This window comes from Limulus polyphemus, unplaced genomic scaffold (assembly GCF_000517525.1).
Source record: "Limulus polyphemus unplaced genomic scaffold, Limulus_polyphemus-2.1.2 Scaffold5918, whole genome shotgun sequence".
Taxonomy (NCBI): domain Eukaryota; kingdom Metazoa; phylum Arthropoda; class Merostomata; order Xiphosura; family Limulidae; genus Limulus; species Limulus polyphemus.
The window spans coordinates 15,512-16,831 of record NW_013671528.1 but is presented as its reverse complement, the minus strand read 5'-3'; the positions used below and the strand labels follow the sequence as shown (position 1 = coordinate 16,831).

At 38.6% G+C, this 1,320-nt stretch overlaps 1 protein-coding gene across 1 annotated transcript in view; it reads left to right on the top strand.

Annotated features, from left to right (window-relative positions):
- LOC106473139 (leucine-rich repeat-containing protein let-4-like) overlaps positions 1 to 971 on the top strand; it is a 17,715-nt gene extending 16,744 nt beyond the window's left edge. Inside the window, exon 5 of the mRNA XM_022401632.1 lies at positions 459 to 971. Within this exon, the coding sequence (XP_022257340.1) occupies positions 459 to 730 (272 nt within the window). The 3' untranslated portion in view covers positions 731 to 971. The remainder of the gene's footprint in view (positions 1 to 458) is intronic.
- The last annotated feature ends 349 nt before the right edge of the window (positions 972 to 1,320 follow it).

Here is a 1,320-nt window from a genome sequence, read left to right as displayed (position 1 = left end):
TGTATTGTTGACCACCACTATTTTGTTTCCTTCAGTTAGTGTGCTCTTACTATAGTTTGTGCAAGCTGCATAACAGTTCTCTATATGATATTAAGATGTTTTACTTTTTTTACTAATATTAATACGTTTAATGGGTTGTGTTTATAGGAAATTACTAATATTAATACACAGACAGTCGGAATTTCCTTTATTTTGTTCCTCGTAACCCTCCGTAGTTATTACAGCTGCTGTATTAACTGAAACGTGTTACGTCCTCGAAAGCTCATGTATTTAGTAGAAATTGGGGTTCAATTTTGCAACCCCTCCCCTAAGATCTGAATGTGATCAAAATTCACTTCAACAATAAATGATTCGTTCCAAATACTTAGAACGTGGATACTTGGCGAGACTGGCTGTTCTGGTCATCTTCACCAACATTAGTCCACTACATCTAATGGTCAATTTTACCGATTTTACAGATAACCCATTTCTCTGTGACTGCAACGTAGCCTGGTTTCGAGAGTGGATGCGAAATAACGGCAGCATTGTAGTGAGCATGCCCAGAGAGACTTGTTGCCAGAATCCTCGTGACCTGAAAGGGATTCCTATGGCCGAAGCTCCCAACGACAGGTTTCACATGTGCTCCACCGCTTCCTCCTCCTCCTGCCACGTGCTCCTTTCAATATGGGTATTAATCTCCAACCAGTGCATCATCACGAACTTCCTTGCGTGGGTGATAGGATATACCTGACAGACAAACACGAATTTTAAATTGTGAAACAGGACAACAGGTTTCAAGGATTCTGACGAGGGTTGTTTTGAAACTCAAACTCTGGTAGAGACTGTAAAGCAAACGAAAGTTTGGTGTGACACTATACTTAATGTCTCTGTGTGTGAGGGTTTTAAACTTATTTTCTAACATCTTATGTCTTTAATTTGTATATCAATAAAAAAATTGTATTAAAAACTGTACATAGAACATGAACATTAAACGAATGTACTTATAAATACCAGAAGTTGTAAAGGGTCTAATGTTTAACTCTTTATCAGAGTACGGTGTTATCCACCACTCTGATGTAAAAGGACAACACATTATGCATGCTGTAAGTACGGTGTTGTCCACCACTCTGATGTAAAGGGACAACACATTATGAATGCTGTAAGTACGGTGTTGTCCACCACACTGATGTAAAAAGACAACACATTATGAATGCTGTAAGTACGGTGTTGTCCACCACTCTGATGTAAAAAGACAACACATTATGTATGCTGTGAGTACAGTGTTATCCACCACACTGGTGTAAAAGGACAACACATTATGAATGCTGTAAGTATGGTGTT